We start from the raw sequence: 16,209 nt of genomic DNA on the forward strand, positions 1-16,209 counted from the left end.
GTGTCGGGACTAAGTCTCGATCATATTTTATAAAACGATTTCTGTTTCACTTGTTGAAAAGCAAACAGGAAAAATATCTACTCAAAATAACTCATGCCTATCTGAACTTCCATCCAAAGCTCTCATCAAACATCTTCAGGGAAGTATCTATTTCTTATCTGAGTATTCAACTCAGGGGGAGATTCTAATACGTTATGTTCTTACTTGATACATCAAAATATATGAGTTTTTGTCTTCATCAAAAAGGGGGAGATTGTTAGAACATAGTTTGGTTCTACATCTTAGTAATAGTTTTAATGATAACAAATACATGATTTTTATTAAAAAAACAAATATGCTCTCTAAATTTATTATAATATGCAGAGAAGTTTTGATAAAGAAATATAAGAAATTGGCGAAGCAGAGAAGTTCTAATGAAAAGATCTAAACAAGCTAAATTAAAGTATCACACATAGAAGTTCTGAGAACTACGAACTTCTGAAGCACCAACACTGCAAGAAAATATTTGATAAAGCAAAAATCTGATTTAAAGTCTCAACATCATGATTCTCTTTATGATCAGATCTCAAAGAACCATACTCTGATGCATTACAATTCAATTACTGCAAATCAATGAGTAACGTCTGGTACCAGACAAAGATTCGTATTTTTGGAAAGTACATTAACATCATTTTATCAAACTTCCAAAAACGGATTCACATGTCCCCAACGGATTTAAAGCTTCACATATATATAAAGGAGCTCTTGAAAGGACGAAAAGACAACTCATTCACGCATACAAAGAAATATTCTAAAAAGTTTTTGTCTATCATACCATTCTTTGCTTTAATATTGTGTAAACATCATAGTTGTGATATAGTTTTTTAGAAGCATTCTTGTACACATATTTTATTATTTTGTGATTCCTTGAGAAACCAAGTTGTGGTTCAGTCTCAAGAAGACATAGACGGTAGTCTTTGTGATTTGTATTCAAAGTTTTGATTAGTGAATTAAGACCTTGTTTGAGAAAGGCAAAATCACCTCGGCGGGTGGACTGGATAGTTTGAGTTCAAACGAACCAGGATAACCAAACGTGCCATACTGTTTTAATTTTGAAAACCCAATTCAAACCCCCTTTCTTGTGTTTTTCTTTTCTTTAAATCAATCACGAGCTTTTAAGTAAGGAGTGCATTGTGTATAATTGGAAGTATGTCCTTCTATTTTGATCTTTTGTTATTGTCACTAAGGTGATTGGGAAGTGAGAGGGGGGTCTCATATCTAGGAGGGCCCTAGGTATAAATTTCACAAGGTAGTGATTAAGCGATAAGTTGTAAACTAGATTTATTTAGTTTGAACTAATACTATCCTAGTGAATTTCTTCCTGGCTTGGATGCCCCCAGAGTATGTGATGTTGCATCGAATCGGGCTAACAATTGACTGTGTATTTTACCTTCTACAATTTAACTCTGCATAATTTATAGTTTGGTAAAAAAATTCTGTCAAACACATGATGTCTTAACATTTTTCTTAACATTGTATTTTGTTGTTAGAACATCAATCTTGACATCTATTGTAAAGGGCCAGAATTTTAGTGTGCTTTATGTCAAGATCACATATACGCTTAATCACCAGCAATGGTAAAAGATTTATGCTTGAACCCATATCAATGAGTGCTTTACCAACATTTATGTTTCCTTTGGTGACAGGTAACGTAATTCTCCCAGGATTTTTTCTTTTTGCGGAAAGGTTCTTTGAATAATGGCACTACAACTATCATCCAAGTGAACAGTTTCCTCATCCATGTATCTCATTTCCTTTGTTAGAATCATTTTCATGAATTTAGAGCACATAGGCATCTTTTCCAAGGCTTTAGAAAATCAATAGTAATCTGCAACCGTTTCAATATATCCAAAAACCTTGTATACTTCCTTTCTCTGTCTTTCTTGGCAAGAGCGTGCAGATATGATAAATGTTGCGAGAGGATTTTTCATATGACCTTTCTCATCTCTAGACTTTTTATTCTTGGTCTTTGTCTCCTCACTCACCTTTCTCCCAACTTTTCTTTTTCAACTAATTCATCCTTTTTATTATTTTCTTCTACCTCTTTCTTAGTTCCTTATTTTTTTCCTTCATATCTTTCTTTCCACTAAAAAATAACTCTCTTTGTTTCACTAATGTTTTTGTCAATCACTCTACCGATCCTAGTCGTAATTGAATTACAATGTTGCTTTGGATTGGTTTGAGTGTTGGAAGTAAATGTACCTCCTTGTTGATCGCACAGTTGCTTAGCTATTGCATCCTCTGCACTCTTAGACATTAGAGAACCTCATACTCTTTCTTCTTTCTTCTTAATTATGCAGATAAGATAAAAGTGGTGGATCCCATCATTTTTAAATCTCTCTTCCCTATATCATTGCATTCCAAGCAAGAGAAAGTGGCCATCTCTCCTCTCTTCTCTCTTTCTCTCTTTCCTACTTCTCCTTAAACAAGCAAAGGGTTAACTTTCATTATTCCAATTTTACTCTTTTTCAAATGTAACATTTTTTTGTTTTATACATGTTGATTATGCTTAAGCTTATGGTGCATTTGGTACGAAATAGTTAGAAGAGAAATAGATATGTGAGAGAGATAGGCTAGCGATGAGGAATCTTTTAGATGTAGAAAAAGAGAGTGGAGAGACTAAAATTTGGTGAGATCCACACTTATTCTAGTTCTCTTTGATATGCGAAGAAAGGCCACAGAAAAATTATTTTTCACTTGTACCATTGGGTCTTTAACAATTAAAGGAGTAACGATATTATTTAGCACCTCATATTTTCTTCACAATCCTCCAGAAGCAGATCACTTCCACCGTTAATTTTAAACATGTGGCAAACTTGCATAACATAATTTAAAGTCAAATAATGAGATAAAAATAAATAAATATGATATTAAGATTAAAATTTTGCAATTGTACTTAAATAAATAAAATTAGAGTGATAATTTCACTAAAAACTATATTTAGTAAATTATATTGTGAATAGGAGTCTTTTGATTTTCAATGCGCAAGTTTTTATTGTGGAGTGGAACATCAATCATATAAAATGAAAATGGATTAAGAAAATTGTGATAGTGTTGTTTTTGTTAAAGGGGTATTATTGTTATTTAATTAAAAATAATAATACTTCTCTCTTCTATTATAATTGTCAAAACACATATTTCTTTTTGTTAATTACGTGTTAAAATATATTATTAGAAAATTAATTAATTAAATGAGTCAAAATAAAAATTAATTAGTTTTTTTATTGAAGAATTATTAGTTAAGGGTATTTTAGTATTTTTAAAACTAATTAACATTTCTTTCTTATATATTATATATGTGTTAAAAAGATACTTTCATAACACTCATCTTCTTCTATATCTCTCTTATAACAGTTAATTCATTAAATCATCTCTTTTTCATCAAAAGCTAATCGATAATCATGAAGATCGTTTTCTCCTCTCTTTCCCTCTCACTCTCACTCTCATTCATCTTAATCAGTTTTTCCATGGAGGTCCCTTCATCCCCATCCGAAACACCACAACCATGTCTACCGGATAATCACAGATTAGATCATCCACCACCGCCCGAGCCTTGCCACTACAAAAAATATGCTCTGCAGCGACGTGGGAAACACGTCGCAACATGAAATATCACGTGGCAACAAAAAAATAGCGACGTGAGCCACTACGTCGCAGGAGACAAAGTGGCAACTTGTAGCGACGTGGAGACCACGTCAGAAAGTAGCGACGTGACTCCCACGTCGCAACAAGGAAACATGGGGAACATCCATCTGCACACACAGCAGGTGTGGCAGGTGTGGGACAGTGTGTTTGTTGACTAAGGTAGCGACGTGGGAACCACATCGCTACATTAAATGCTTTTTTTTAAAAAAAATTTATTCACGCTGTTTTGTTTGATATATTTTATATAATTAATTTATATATATAATAAAATATATAAAATAAAATATATATAATAAAATATATATAATAAAATATATATAATAAAATTTATATAATAAAATTTATATAATAAAACCTATAAAATAAAATTTATTTAATATCCATAAAAATTAATTTATATAATAAATTTGTATTATATAAATTCATTATATATAATAAATTTGTATTATATAAATTAATTTATATAATAAATTTGTATTATATAAATTCAATTAATTAAAACTAAAAATTTAAAATTAAATTCAATTAATTAAAACTAAAAATTTAAAATTAATGTTTTAATGAATTAAAATGTAGATTATTTTACATAAAAATAAATTTAAAACAAATAAAATACAAAATGTTTTAAGAGGCATCATCCGGAAAATAATTATCCGGATTAAAATCATCAGCCACCCCGTCATCCTCCGGCTCTTGAGGAGGAACATTACCGTAATTTCCACCTCCTTGCATAAACCGCCTCATCTGCTCCTCCATCTCAGCTTGCTTCTTCATAATGCCCTCCATCTGACGCGCATGCTGCTCCTCCATATCAGCTTGCTTCTTCCGCATCATCTCGATCTGGGCCTCACTTTCGCGTCTCGCCAATTGCCTTACTAATTCAGTTTGTTCCTGAGTCAGATTTGGTTGACGCGATCCACCCTCTCCATCTTGAACTCTCTGAAACAGATTGCGGTCACCACGCCTATAGTTGGCCGCCAAATTTCCAGCACCAAAAAAGCAACCATTAGGTCCTTTTTCATTAATAACCTCAGCCCAAATATAGTGATCAACATCCGCATTAAGCGGCTCCCCCTCTGCTGGCATGTATTGAGGATTATTTTCCAGAAAAATGGCAAGTCGACTATCATAATCTTCCTGCACACATATTCAATAAAAAAAATGTAAGTTAAATATTTAAATGCATATTTAATTATACTAATTAAATATGTATATACTATAAATTAAAATATATTAAAAAGTTGCCACGTGATATTCACGCCACAACTTATGATTTGCCACATGATTTTAATGTGGCAATTTATCAATTGCCACATGAAATTCACGTCACAAGATTTGTATTAATTTAAAAAAAAAAATAAACAACGTTAATTTCACTTACAAGATACGACTTCGTGCGCTCGTCGACAAAACCTCCAGATCTCCTTGTCCGGGTCCTCGAAATCAGCTCAGGCATCAATGGTTTTCTCCCCAACTCCTTAGCCTAAATAATATAATTAAAAATAATTAGTAAAATATATTATGAATAAAGATGTAACTTAAAAATTTTAAAATTTTTACCAATCGTCGGGCATGCTCGGCGGTGCTAATACTTCCAACTGTGTTGACACAACCGCCCTTTTCAGATGCTCTCATCTTCTTAAAAGTTTCTGATTTAGCCCGGAATTCTGGACTCCTCCAATATGTAACAAGGTCATGAAAAACCTCATCGCCTATCCAGTTAGGACGGATTCCATGAAGCTCATGATTCTCCCTTACTCGCCGCAGCATATCAGACATTCTTTTAGAGCATCTGGTATTGAAAACTTTCTGAACAGTTTTTTCACTCAAAGGATCCCACACACATTTCTCCTGCAATAATGTATGACATTAAAATAAAATGTTAAGTAATTATAATGAGAATTTTATTTAAATAACTATAACTAAAACAATAAATTAAATGCATAACATATATAAATAACAATACCTTAAACATTCTAAACCATTCATCTTTATTTTTGACGTCCCCATAGCTCTTAAAAGCTGATTTATACATCTGCTGAATTATATAGCTAACAACCCTAGCAGCAGTCCGACTCGGCGTAAAACTGAAACAAAAAATGAAAATGTTAGATATAAATTTATAGAAAAAATGAAAATGTATACATACTATAAAAAAATTTAAATAGGAAACTTACTTGCTTCCTTCGGGTTGAATCCAAAATCTGCCGTCAATGACATGAATCTCACCAGGATCATCCCTCCCACGAAGATCAGCTCCATCTATCTCATCAACTGCCTCATCAACCTCACGTGCTGGTACATGTGTGGGATGTGGGGTGCGTGAGCCTCCAACCTGTGTGGGGCGTGGACTAGGAGATCGTCCAGCCTGTGTGGGACGCGGACGGGGAGATTGTCCAGCCTGTGTGGGGCGTGGACTAGGAGATCGTCCAGCCTGTGTCGGAAGTGTACTGCTGGATCCTCCCGTCTGCTGGAAGGATGAAGTCATCTGGATGGGATATGAAAAACCAGATGCTCCAGTATGCTGGAAGGATGAAGGCATGCCAGTATGGGAGAATGGAAAACTGGGAGGGGGCACACCAGTATGTGTGAATGGAAAGCTAGGTCCACCTGCCTGCTGGAAGGACGATGGAACACCAGGATGCTGGAAGGATGGAGGTACCGCTGAGTACTGGAAAGATGCAGGTACCCCAGACGGGAATGTGTGGGAGGAGAGTAATGGGGTAAAAGCCTGAGTACTGGCAAGAGACATAGGATCAACATGACTCTGAGGGCGGGGACACGCGGCTGTCTGAGGCGCCTCACATACTACTATCCTCGGACGTTGGGACTTCCTACCACTATCTTTACTCTTAGGTGGCATGTTACCTATTTTATTATTCACCAACAAAGATATTTATTAACACTAAATAGAGTATTCATTAACACATAAATAGATATTCATTAACACATAAATAGATATTCATTAACACATAATGACTGCAAAAATGTGATGTTTCTCGATGAAGGTAATGTGCACATATAGAACCTTCAACTCTTGCTTTATTCTTCACTGATCGCTTTGAATCACCCATGAACCTTTCAAACGGATACATCCACCTATATTGAACTGGTCCACCAAGAAAGGCTTCATATGCAAGATGCACAGGTAAATGTTCCATGGAGTCGAAGAAACCAGGCGGAAATACTTGTTCCAACTTACAAAGAATGATTGCAATGTTTTGGTCCAACTTCATGATGTCTTCCACTTTTAAAGATGACGCACAAATATCTCTAAAAAACTGACTAATTTCAGTTAGTGGATCAAGAACATGTTTGGGTAGCGAGCCAAATGCAATTGGTAACAATTGTTCCATGAAAATGTGACAATCGTGACTTTTCATTCCATGCAACTTCCCAGTGTTAGGGTCAGCACACCTTGATAAATTTGATGAATAGCCATCGGGCATTCTCAAATCTTTTAGCCATCGACAAACAGCTTTAGCTTCTTGGGAAGTCAGAGTGAAACAAGCCTTGGGTTTTAATAACTTTCCATTCGGTAGAGGCCTCAACTCCAACTCTCTTCTGTTACACCATTTTTCCATGTCTTGTCTGGCCTTTTCATTATCTTTCGTTTTGCCTTTCACATCCATCACTGTGTTAAATACATTATCAAAAAAATTCTTCTCAATATGCATAACATCTAGATTATGGCGCAACAAGTTATCCTTCCAATACGGGAGGTCCCAAAATATACTTCTTTTTGTCCAATTGTGCGTGACTCCGTATCCTTCAATTCGGCATTCTTTGCCAGTATCTGTAAATTTTGGTAGCTCACTAACTTGTTCCCATATAGCCCATGGTGACAATCGAGGCGGAGGCGCATCTTTCACTCGTACATCTTTTTTAAAGTTTGTCATGTTTCTTCTATAGGAGTGATTTCGTGGTAGGAATCTGCGGTGACAGTCAAACCACGAGCTTTTCCCACCTTTATCCAACGTGAACCCTTTGTTGTTTCCCATGCAATGCGGACAACCCATTTTGCCATGCGTACCCCAACCAGACAACATGCCATATGCTGGAAAGTCGTTGATGGTCCACATCAATGAAGCTCGCATTGTAAAGTTTTCTTTACGTGATATATCATAAGTCCATTCTCCAATCCACAATCTCTTCAAATCATCAATTAAAGGTTGTAAATACACATCAATTCCTGCTTTTGGACTCGAAGGTCCTGGAATGACGCACGTCAAAAACATGTATGGTTTTGTCATGCACATCTCAGGAGGGAGGTTGTAAGGGGTTACAATAACTGGCCAACAAGAATATGCAGTTCCCGACCCTTGGACATATGGAGTAAATCCATCAGAGCATAATCCCAACCTGACATTTCTAGGTTCTGCGGCAAAATCAGGATGCATCCGATCAAAGTGCTTCCATGCCTCGCCATCAGATGGATGCCGCATAGTGCCTGGACTTGTGTTATTTGTGTGATGCCATGTCATTTGACTTGCACTGTGCATTGAAGCAAACATTCTTTTTAACCTTGGTATTATCGGAAGATAAAACATGGACTTTACTGCTACACGGTCTTGATTAGTGTTAACGGCTCTACTTGGAACTTTATATCTTGGACTCATACAAAACTTACATTCCTCCAACAACCCATCTTGAGTACCAAACTCATTGTCGTAGAACAACATACAGCCATTAATGCAACAATCAATCTTTCTTACTCTTAAGCCCAACTTCGACACCAACTTCTTTGCTTCATAAAATGTTGCATGCATTATAGTTGACCACCCACCACTATCACCACCACCACCAGCAGCTGAACCTTACATTATAGTTGGTCCCTTCGTTATAGTCAGGGCCGGTTCCGACTTTTTTAGAGGCCCCGGACAAAAAATCAATTACACCTGTGTTTTGTGACAATTATCCGGAAGTGCTTTCTCATCTCTTTTTTAATTGTCATGTGGTGAAAGGGATTTGGACACACTTGTATGGTTGGTTGGGCATTGAGGAGGTCTTAAATGGAGTGGATTTTTTGAATTTTGGAGTTATTCAAGACAAAGTGAAAAATGCTAATCATAGGTTGAAGATAAACATTGTTTGGATTGCTACTATTTGGTGTATTTGGTTCATGAGGAATGCTATTATTTTTAAGGGGGAGGTTTTTAGTTTTGATGTGGTTTGCTCCAATATCGTTTTTCTATCTTGGAGATGGTTGTCTTTTGGGTATTTTAAGTTTAGTGCCATTTATTATGAATGGTTCAAACTTCCTTTATCTTGTTCTAACGCTTTATAGCGTTTTTTTTGTAAGGGTTGCACCCCTAGTGCGAGCTTTATAATCAATTGCTTACAAAAAAAAAAAGCTATGGCAACGCCGCTGGAACACAAGCATAGGTTATGTAATAATTTCGCTATCATATGGATATAATATTTTTTCAATATTTATAATTTCTTAACCACACTTTCCAAAATTGAGACCCCCATTTTTTTGAGGCCCTGGGCTGCGGGCCTGCTTGCCCTGGCCCAAGGCCGGCCCTGGTTATAGTTGGACTAGAATCACCACCACCACCTTCAGAGAAGTCGGAAATCTCACTCAAATATGTGTTAGCGTTTGTTTCTGGAATCATTGCCATTGCACATATTATCTTTTTGATCCAAAGGTGTTTACGAAAACGGGACGATAATGTGGTGTCGACGAGTTCTTGGGCCACAGTGAATCTCGAGATGACATAGGTTAACTATATCTTTTCCTTTATGCTTTCATTTCATTTTTTTATGTTGTTTGATTGGAAACGATTTAGGTCACTGTTCTTGATGATCTACAAAATAGGTGTTTTGTTGTCGTCAAGTTTTCAATTTTTTAGTGTTTTAGTTTTGAACTTTTTTAGGTGTTTTAGTCACATTTTTGAGCTTTATATGATAAGTTTGAACTCTGAATGATGAAGATGTGCTATCATGGTTCCATCTTTGGTCACAGTATTTTATAATGGAGGCCAACATAATTAATGTGATGCTTTTATTCTTCTAGTTTCAATATTGAAAATCTTCGGAACATAAAAAATGCTTTTAAGTTTTGCATTTTCGGTCAATTTTGTTATGATATGTTTTCATGAAGTTTTCAACTTTTGTTAACATATGTTATCATATTTTTTACTTTGATTCAAAACTAATATGTTGTTGTATTTGATATTGTAGGTACAAAGGAAACTCATCTTCTGCTAATTTTAGTCTATGTGTATGTATGACAGGAGACCATAACTGTTATAGTAGAGTATATTAATTTCTAACAATGATTTCAAGTTAAAAATTGATACAACCCTTGTAAATGCATTAATATTATTATTAATGTAAATATCTACTTCGTAGACCCCTTGTAAAAAAATTATTATAACTAGTGAATGATCTACAAAAATGTTATGGTTTGATGAACATGTGATCAACTTTAGTACATTAAATTTTAAGTTCTGTTTATTCTAATTTGTGTTTAATTTCACTTTCAAATAAACCAATGTGGACCATACTCTTTTCTCAGTTAAAGGTTGTTTTGGCATATGCATTTGGTTACATTACATGATTCCTTGTTGTCTCTTCTAGCACGATGTTCTTTTATAAAAAAATTCTTCTTTTTCCATTCTCTTTAAGACTATGTACAATGGTTACATTATTCAACACCCTACTTTTTCACTTTTTATCTTCCACATCATCTTCTCTCTCTTCCACCTAATAATTCAACACCTATTCAATTTTTTTTCACTACAATGGTTTTGTTTAATAAAATTCAACACCCTACCCCACATCATATTCTTATTTTCTTTTAAAGTTTTGTTTTTATGATTATATATTAATATCTATTATCAATTAAAATTAAATTAATATCTATTATCAATTTAAATTAAATTAAATTAAATTAAATTAAATCAAGTTCGGTTTTTTCATTTCCGTTTCTCTGTTTGCGATTTCTTTGGAAAATTCTGATTCTGTATTTGTTTGTTTGATGTTTTCGTATGCAGAAAGAGCTATTACGATATACTGCAAGTGTCGAAGAGTGCGGGGATGATCAGATTAAGAGAGCGTATAGGAAACTGGCATTGAAGTATCATCCTGATAAGAATCCGAGGAATGAAGAAGCTAATAAGAAATTCGCGGAGATTAACAATGGTAGTATATATGTATACATGTATCGTTGCTTTTGTTTGTTTTTATTTGGTATTTTCATGATGTAGTTTGTGAAACTGGCATTTTATTTGGTCCTCTTAGTGTGATGGTTGCAGAGAATCTGGAGGAACATGTGGTACAAATCAGAATGATTCTTCTCATTTTTCTTGTACCTGTCCTTCTGGAAGTGGAACTCATCATGATGCTGCAAATTGTTCTTCTTATCACAAGAGTAAGTATTCTCACAAGAGTAAGTATTTAGATTGATTTATTTGAGTATATGATAAGTGCCAAAATGTTGTTATTTTGAGTATATAATTGTGACACTTATCGATTCTATTCATTCCGTTTTTGTAATAAAATCCCCACTTTTGTGTATATATTCACATTATTTAGTTTTCATATGTTTTATATACCGTTTAATAGTTTTTCCTTTGTTTTTATAGGTATTCATGCTTATTGGAGCCTCGAGGAATAAAGTGTCGAAGGCACGGCTCCGATTGCGCGATTTTGGATCAAATAAGCAAGTTTTGTGCAGAGAGCGCCGCTGAGCGGCGTGTAAGCGCGCTTTCCAGGGGCGAACCAATTTTCCCTGGCCGCTAAGCGGCGGGTCTGGCCGCTGAGCGGAGGCCTGTTTACTGTTCTTGATATTTTTGTAATACGTGTAGTCCGCTAAGCGAGATTTGGCCGCTAAGCGGCCGTAGCAGAAATTGTCTTTATATTCTTTCATTTGAACCATTTTAGGGTTATGGTTTTGGGAAAGTTTTAGTTCCAACTCCATCATTTTCACTCTTAGAGTAGGATTAGCTTAGAAAACAACACTGGGTCATGCACTTGGAAGATCGGAGGTGGATTTCTCATCAACCGGAGCTGACAACCCGCGAGATGTTTGGTTTATCTTCTCTATTCTCTGTGTATTTCTTTGTGTTGGGTTTGTTTGTATAGTTACTCGAATCTTATGTATATTTACCGATTATAATGTTATATTTAACTTGCTTTACAAATCTGTGTTGATATTGTTCTGGATTTTTGCTCTGTGCTGGAGATTTGAGTTGCTTTAGAGATAAACTGCTTGAATCTTTATCTAGGATGATAATCTGTTGGTTCTGAACTCTAGAGATAGATTTAGAGCTAGCATTCACTGTTTGTATCTGTTCTTAATGCTTTCGTGTTTGAGCGGCGCGCGAGAGATCGCCGACGCGAGAACACGGATGTTCTCGTGACTTTGCGTTAGAGATAACCTTAGTTGTGAGATGATCTCGTTTGTGCTCCAGAGATGGACGCTTATGTGAGAGGTACGTGATGACATAGATGAGTATTGTAGGTTGAGTATAACGAGTTGGTAAGTGTATGTTTGTGAAGAGTGAATATATTTACATTCCTGATAAGTTATTTCTCTTCTAAGAATGTGTTTATTCTTTTCCTGTCTATATCTTTGTTTAATTTTTGCTCATTCAATCCAAAGTTCGAAACCGTAGAAACTATTGAATGGCATCTCTCCATCTCTGAGGATGATAATTCCCGGATCAATATTTCCAAATCTTTTTTTGTTGCTTGCCCTATACTGCATTCAACAAAATGGCGCCGTTGCCGGGGATGGTTGTGATTGCATCGCAATAGTTTTCGTGGTTTTGAACTTTGTATATATCGTATATATTGTATAGTTTCACTTGTATATATACTTACTTGTACATGTTTACTTGTTTATGTCCACCATATAGTTTTACTTGTATATGTTACATACAAGTATACTTTTGTTGGTGAATGTTTATGAAACAAGTTGAATTCGAATTAGCTCTTTAATTACAAATCTCACTTTTCAACTTGTGAATCCAACATTCACCAATTTTTCTCTTTGTGTATGTTAATAGTTATATGTGTTTCATGTTTGTATATATGTGTCTGTTTATGTACATATTTATATACTTGCGTTTTCTTTTATGTTCGTATAATTGTTGTATATATTTGTACCCGTAACGTTTGTTGAGTGGTTGGTTAGGACACTTTCTTTAGGTTTGTGCGGTGAGACATCACCATGGCATGACAAAAGGAGGCTACTTTCCAAACACCGAAACAATAAAGGCGTCGAGCTAACGACGTAAAACAAGCGCTTGTTGGGAGGCACCCCAACGGTTGTAAATATTGTTTATATTTATATTTATGAGGTATTTAGGTGAAGTGGAGGAAAATTGGAACAGCTATTTCTGTTCTGATTTTTCTGGTTTTTTCTGTCATCGCTAAGCGAGCCTAGCTCCGCTAAGCGATGACAGTAAAATTCTGTTTTTCTTGCTTTGTACCAGTGGGTTTCCATTCCACTTGGTTCACTCCTTTTCCCACTTTCACCAAGGCTAAGTAGTTATAGATACTAGTTTTATTTTTCTAATTCTTTTGTTGGTTGTTTGTATTCAAATTTTGTTCGGTAATTCGAAGATTTTTGAGGTGATTTTCCAAAGCTTGAGTGTTTCAACTTGCGGATGTATGGTAGGATATTATTTTTGAAGTCGTATCATTCAAGGTACTCATTTATCGCTTTCTATAGCATAGCATGTTTAGGAAACTTTTCATTTGTACAATTACCATACCATTCATTCTTTTGCATTACTTGCTTGTTGATTGAATCACTTTAGTTCCCAAACCATAAATGTGAGGAAGCTTTCCATTGTTTACATATGTTGGAGGCCACAATCTTTGTTTTAACTGGATTTTATTATGCTTAATCTTTTGTTTATGTTGATTTTATGAAAGCATGAAAAGGATCAAGGCATTTTGTTCCATTTTGAGCACAACCACCATAACCAAATAGTCAATTCACCTTGTGAGTGTGTGATCATTTGTTAACCCTTTTGAGCCTTTTTGTCAAAATCCATGTTGTTTTTACTAAATGCTTATCTTTGAGTGTTTAGTTCTCATTTTTGCATGGATGATTGATTCTTTGTTTTCTTGAACCCTCAACCATGATTTTTTGTTTGAATTTTTACCTTGCCTTAGAAAGTAGGGAGTATTCATATGATGGTGTGGTTGAATTCAAGTTGGGGAGAAAAATGATTATGTACTTATTTGGTTGTTTCTATGAGGTTGAAAAGAAAGAAAAAAAAAGAAAAAAAAAGTGAAAAGAAAAAAAAAAGTGAAAAGAAAAAAAAGAGGAGAAAAAGTTTTGAAAAACAAAAAGAAAAGAGAAGCGAATAATTGTGCTAATAAGTATTGTGATTGGTTTGAGAAACTTGTGGTTAAGGAGGAAGTTTAATCGAGATTTTGTTGTTTGAATCTTTGGTGGATTGATCACTCCCTTAGGTTTAGGCAAGTTTTTGTTTCGATTAGCCTTAGGATATATCCCTTGTTTGTTAACCAAGCCACATTACAACCTTGAAAAGTCCTTGTGATTCTTGCTTTTGTATCTTCAATGTGATTTTTGGATGAATGCATAATTTAATCTTTTGTTTGCAAGATTGTTGGATGAGTGTTAAAAGTCCTTCACCTTTGTGTGTTCTTCATCCATTGATGAATTTTTGCTAGGTGTGATTCATGATGTGAGCTTGTATTGTTTTAGAATGTTTAGTATGCTTTTTGCACTTAGGATTTGTTTCGTTTACATGTTTTCGTTGTAGTATAGTGGTAAGTATTTACTTTGTTTATACGTTTTTGTATTGAACCATACATTTGTTTTTGGTTTTCAAAACTTGTTGATTCACGATTCTTTGGTTTATTACTTTTGATTCTTTGATTTATTTGACATTGTTTGAGGACAAACAAAGTTTTAAGTTGGGGAGAGTTTGATAAGTGCCAAAATGTTGTTATTTTGAGTATATAATTGTGGCACTTATCGATTCTATTCATTCCGTTTTTGTAATAAAATCCCCACTTTTGTGTATATATTCACATTATTTAGTTTTCATATGTTTTATATACCGTTTAATAGTTTTTCCTTTGTTTTTATAGGTATTCATGCTTATTGGAGCCTCGAGGAATAAAGTGTCGAAGGCACGGCTCCGATTGCGCGATTTTGGATCAAATAAGCAAGTTTTGTGCAGAGAGCGCCGCTGAGCGGCGTGTAAGCGCGCTTTCCAGGGGCGAACCAATTTTCCCTGGCCGCTAAGCGGCGGGTCTGGCCGCTGAGCGGAGGCCTGTTTACTGTTCTTGATATTTTTGTAATACGTGTAGTCCGCTAAGCGAGATTTGGCCGCTAAGCGGCCGTAGCAGAAATTGTCTTTATATTCTTTCATTTGAACCATTTTAGGGTTATGGTTTTGGGAAAGTTTTAGTTCCAACTCCATCATTTTCACTCTTAGAGTAGGATTAGCTTAGAAAACAACACTGGGTCATGCACTTGGAAGATCGGAGGTGGATTTCTCATCAACCGGAGCTGACAACCCGCGAGATGTTTGGTTTATCTTCTCTATTCTCTGTGTATTTCTTTGTGTTGGGTTTGTTTGTATAGTTACTCGAATCTTATGTATATTTACCGATTATAATGTTATATTTAACTTGCTTTACAAATCTGTGTTGATATTGTTCTGGATTTTTGCTCTGTGCTGGAGATTTGAGTTGCTTTAGAGATAAACTGCTTGAATCTTTATCTAGGATGATAATCTGTTGGTTCTGAACTCTAGAGATAGATTTAGAGCTAGCATTCACTGTTTGTATCTGTTCTTAATGCTTTCGTGTTTGAGCGGCGCGCGAGAGATCGCCGACGCGAGAACACGGATGTTCTCGTGACTTTGCGTTAGAGATAACCTTAGTTGTGAGATGATCTCGTTTGTGCTCCAGAGATGGACGCTTATGTGAGAGATACGTGATGACATAGATGAGTATTGTAGGTTGAGTATAACGAGTTGGTAAGTGTATGTTTGTGAATAGTGAATATATTTACATTCCTGATAAGTTATTTCTCTTCTAAGAATGTGTTTATTCTTTTCCTGTCTATATCTTTGTTTAATTTTTGCTCATTCAATCCAAAGTTCGAAACCGTAGAAACTATTGAATGGCATCTCTCCATCTCTGAGGATGATAATTCCCGGATCAATATTTCCAAATCTTTTTTTGTTGCTTGCCCTATACTGCATTCAACAGTATATTTATTGACACAAACACTAATCATATGATTTGGATGATGCATAATTTATCTAAATTGTCCTAACAAATTCAAGTTCTTCTGGGCCATTGTGATGTATCTAATCATCGTGTAGCGTTGAGTATCAAACGAGCTTGGCAAAGGAAGTCGAAAGCCGCAAAATAAATCAGTATCTCTCTGAGGTTTATTTATTTATTTTCTTTTTATCTATTTATCTTGTGGTGGATTTTGAATGTGAATGTTTGCTATTTGTGAAATTGTTCTGGATTGTGTTTTAGGTCAAGAGAGTTTTAAAGCCTGGAGGAAAGTTT

The 16,209-nt window shown here is 35.1% G+C and overlaps 1 protein-coding gene across 1 annotated transcript; it reads right to left on the minus strand.

Annotated features, from left to right (window-relative positions):
• Positions 1-1,533: 1,533 nt before the first annotated feature.
• LOC131619223 (uncharacterized) lies at positions 1,534-6,528 on the minus strand. Its single transcript, XM_058890345.1, has 4 exons — positions 5,862-6,528; positions 5,651-5,771; positions 5,389-5,535; positions 1,534-1,728 (listed from the first exon to the last, which is right to left on the minus strand). The coding sequence occupies exons 1-4, from the start codon at positions 6,434-6,436 to the stop codon at positions 1,534-1,536; spliced, it is 1,038 nt and encodes a 345-aa protein (XP_058746328.1). The 5' UTR covers positions 6,437-6,528.
• Positions 6,529-16,209: the final 9,681 nt, after the last annotated feature.

The sequence above is a fragment of the Vicia villosa genome, linkage group LG7, assembly GCF_029867415.1.
Source record: "Vicia villosa cultivar HV-30 ecotype Madison, WI linkage group LG7, Vvil1.0, whole genome shotgun sequence".
NCBI lineage: Eukaryota > Viridiplantae > Streptophyta > Magnoliopsida > Fabales > Fabaceae > Vicia > Vicia villosa.

Excerpts from the sequence above, each read along its gene's own strand:
- LOC131619223 (XM_058890345.1), bottom strand. The coding sequence starts at position 6,436 with ATGTCTCTTGCCAGTACTCAGGCTTTTACCCCATTACTCTCCTCCCAC. Across the intron at positions 5,772-5,861 it reads ATTCAACCCGAAGGAAGCAA|TTTTACGCCGAGTCGGACTG; the intron begins GTAAGTTTCCTA and ends TTTTTGTTTCAG. Across the intron at positions 5,536-5,650 it reads AATGGTTTAGAATGTTTAAG|GAGAAATGTGTGTGGGATCC; the intron begins GTATTGTTATTT and ends ACATTATTGCAG.